Below are 3,245 nucleotides of genomic sequence, written 5' to 3'. Positions count from 1 at the left end.
GAGGAGGGGGTGCCCAGAGCTGTTCTTCTGCTCCATCTCCCCTCCACAGCTCTAAGAGCTCAGAATTGGCTCAGGCAGGACCTGTTGAGCAAGAGGTCCAGAGAGGTCCTGCTGTCCCACTCGCCCACACAAGATGGCCTGCAGATGAGGAAGAAAAATAGCCCTCCCACGAGGAGAGAGTTGGGCCAAAATAAATTCAGCTCCTTCCCAAAGCGATGCCGGGGGCTGGCTGCGCAGAGGTGGCACGCTGCAGGAGGCGGGCGAGCAGAGCCGTCGTGACAGCTCCTCTCTTCCCAGCTCCTGCCAGATGCCAAGCAGACAGGAGGAACCGCCTGCCTCCGCTGTGCTGTCTCATTTCCAGTCCCTGCCACCACCGCACTCCCATCCATCCTCCTGAAACCTTGTCAGCTCTCAAGGAACGGTCTTTATCAGGCCCCAGGAACCAGGCAACTAGCCCCTCGCGTTCCTGCCAAGGGAGCAGGCTGTGCTCGTGATGGTATATATTTCCTTGTCATGGCTGCGAGGAGCTGAAATCAGCACTCTGACTAATTAGGAGGGCTGGGGAAAAGCAGATGAGGGGAATTAAAGAAAAAGAAAATCGATGCTAGGAAATAGAAATGACAGTACCTGTCGTCTGGGGCAAAGGGGGTGGGATGAAGAGGAGGATGATAAAGACAAGTGCTGATGGGTTCCATTCCTGAAGCAGTTAGGGAGGAAAGGTGATTCGGTGTTGAGAATTGCAGCTTCAAGGATGGTCCCTGCTGCCTCAAGCCTGCGTTAGCTCAGGCTGGGAGGTGTGTTACCCCCCTGCCATGTTTGTGGAGGGAAAGCGGTGCATGGGGCGACTCACAGGGAGAGAGAGGAGAGATACACCTTGCTGCAAGAGGTTTCTAAAGCATAGGGTGGAGGACAGGAACAGAGACAGTGGTTTGAGAGGCAAAAGAGTTTCAATTTAACTTTGTCAGTTGCTCTCTTCCTCCCCAGGTGGATCACTTGCCTCTGTGGTTTGGGTTTCTCCTCTGTGAGATGGTGATAATGGTACTTGCCTTCTCCACTGGTGAAATGGGAGGGTTAACTAACATTTGGGTGGTGATCTGAGGATGAGGGGTTGTTGTGCACAGCTGAACCGTGGCTGAAACTGAACCCAAACCTTTATTTAAAGACAGTGACAATCATTGATTTTTCTGCCTTGAAAATTGCCCTTAACTCTGCTTCTGTCTCTGACCTGTCACTCCTCTTGTTTTCTAGCCCTGCTCCTGGACATCATGATTGTGGCTGGTTTGCAGAAGCTGGCCAAACGGAAGGGCCCATACGATGTCAACCCTGGCTTGTTGGACTACCTGACCATGGACACCTATGCATTTCCAGCCGGGCACGCCAGCCGAGCAGCCATGCTCTCCAAGTTCTTCCTCAACCACCTAGTCTTGGCCATCCCTCTCCGGATCCTGCTAGTCCTCTGGGCCCTCTGCGTGGGCTTTTCCCGTGTCATGATCGGACGGCACCACATCACAGATGTCCTGTCTGGCTTTGTTTTTGGCTACTTACAGTTCAGGCTGGTGGAGTTGATATGGATGTCTTCCAACACGTGTCAGATGTTGATATCCATTTGGTGAACATGGGGGGACTTGACGCCTTTCCCCTGGAAACTAGCAGATACTTTAAGAGTCTCCCTCCCAGTATTTTCTACATGTTGTTTGTTGGAAGTAGTCATAACTTCCATGATTAGTGGTGTTTTTTTAATGTTGCTTCCCCACCTGAAAAAAAAAAAGGTTTCTTTGCAATGGTATTTTCTACATGTTGTTTGTTGGAAGTAGTCATAACTTCCATGATTAGTGGTGTTTTTTTAATGTTGCTTCCCCACCTGAAAAAAAAAAAGGTTTCTTGCAATGGATTGGGTTTTAGCAATCAAGGGCCATACCTGTGTTTTGGCCACTTCCTCGAACTGTGTTTGGACAGCAGCTTAACTAAGCTTTACGGGTGAGAAAAATGAGCTACGTGTCTGCCTGCTCCGGTGGTTCACATCGGCACCTTGATATGTCCTTAGGATGGGCACCGCCTGAGAGCTTCCTGAGAACATGTTGGTCAACTTTTTCGAGGCTAAATGATTTTGGCCACAGCGCTTTTTCTTTTTGTAAGCCCAGCACTTGTGTCTTGTACAGAGTCAGGACACCGCTGGCACTTCACAGATAATAAATAATCATAAAAATCCTGCCCTGTTTGGTTCTTATCATGAGGGAAAGGGCAAAAGCCAGTTCAGTGTAGCTCTGAGATATGTGCTCAACGCGGAGCAGGTCCTGCAGTCTTGCTGACTGAGGGGATGCAAACGATCACTGAAGTGCTTTGTTTTGGGTAGGGTGGACCTAGATGGGTGCATGCTGAAGCCGACCTTTCGTCTGCTGTTCAAAAATTTGCTCTCTGAGGGTTCATGGGGGCTGGGGGTTGGTCTGGTAGAGGACGAGTACCAGTTGCCCATTTTCATCCTAGTAGGGAGTAATTGAATAGTGTGGTGCTGGATGATGGTGATTTTGATGAGCAGGTCTAGATACAGAGCAAGCAGTCTTTACCTCTTCAGGGCCATGATTTTATAATTATGCCAAACGATGCTGCAGATGGGAATTTCCCAGGTAAGCCTCTTACAGCACTGACTGCTTTCAGGTACAGCCAGCGATGCTGGTGAGCTAGAGGGCAGGGAGGAGTGCCCGTACCCCTGCTTCTGCCAGGGTTGTAACCCTCTTACAGAGGGAAATTGTGGATGTTTCTGTGTCTCACCCGGTATGAAACGAGGAGAGCATTCCCTTGATTGCAGGGCCGAGATAACTGATGTCTGTGAACCGGTCTGAGATTACTGAATATGGAGTTTTATGCCCGGACATGGTGCCATTACTTCCCAAGCAGCCACCGTGACACCTGGCTGCTCTTTACCCAGGTGATCGCCATGCTCAGCGTGGTGTCTCTGAAGCAGATCAGCTCTCGCTACTGTCTAAGAAAATCCCATATTTTGCACAGAAGCTTCCAGTTCTCCGTGGTTTCTCTGCCTTTAGATGAGTTTGATGTTTGGCAGGTGATGGCCACTACCAGACTCAGCACCTTCCCTGGCTGGATGCATCCTGCAGAATGAAGGGATCCCACCATCCCTGTCCTCCTGGCTATCCCAAGCGAGCAAAATGCACCTGGCTTGCAAGGCCAGCGGGCAACCAGCTGGGTCTTGTGCTCTCATCTGCACGTTGGAGAGCCTCTTCCTGCTG

General features: G+C 50.6%; 1 protein-coding gene across 2 annotated transcripts in view; it reads left to right on the top strand.

The window, feature by feature from the left end:
• PPAPDC3 (phosphatidic acid phosphatase type 2 domain containing 3) overlaps positions 1-1,663 on the top strand; it is a 14,142-nt gene extending 12,479 nt beyond the window's left edge. For both annotated transcript variants that reach the window (XM_010145141.1, XM_010145142.1), the window contains one exon: positions 1,249-1,663. In XM_010145141.1, coding sequence (XP_010143443.1) covers positions 1,249-1,613 — 365 coding nt within the window. In that variant the 3' untranslated portion in view covers positions 1,614-1,663. The remainder of the gene's footprint in view (positions 1-1,248) is intronic.
• Positions 1,664-3,245: the final 1,582 nt, after the last annotated feature.

The sequence above is a fragment of the Buceros rhinoceros genome, unplaced genomic scaffold (assembly GCF_000710305.1).
Source record: "Buceros rhinoceros silvestris isolate BGI_N320 unplaced genomic scaffold, ASM71030v1 scaffold29601, whole genome shotgun sequence".
Lineage (NCBI taxonomy): Eukaryota > Metazoa > Chordata > Aves > Bucerotiformes > Bucerotidae > Buceros > Buceros rhinoceros.
This window is presented reverse-complemented; position numbering and strand designations above follow the sequence as displayed.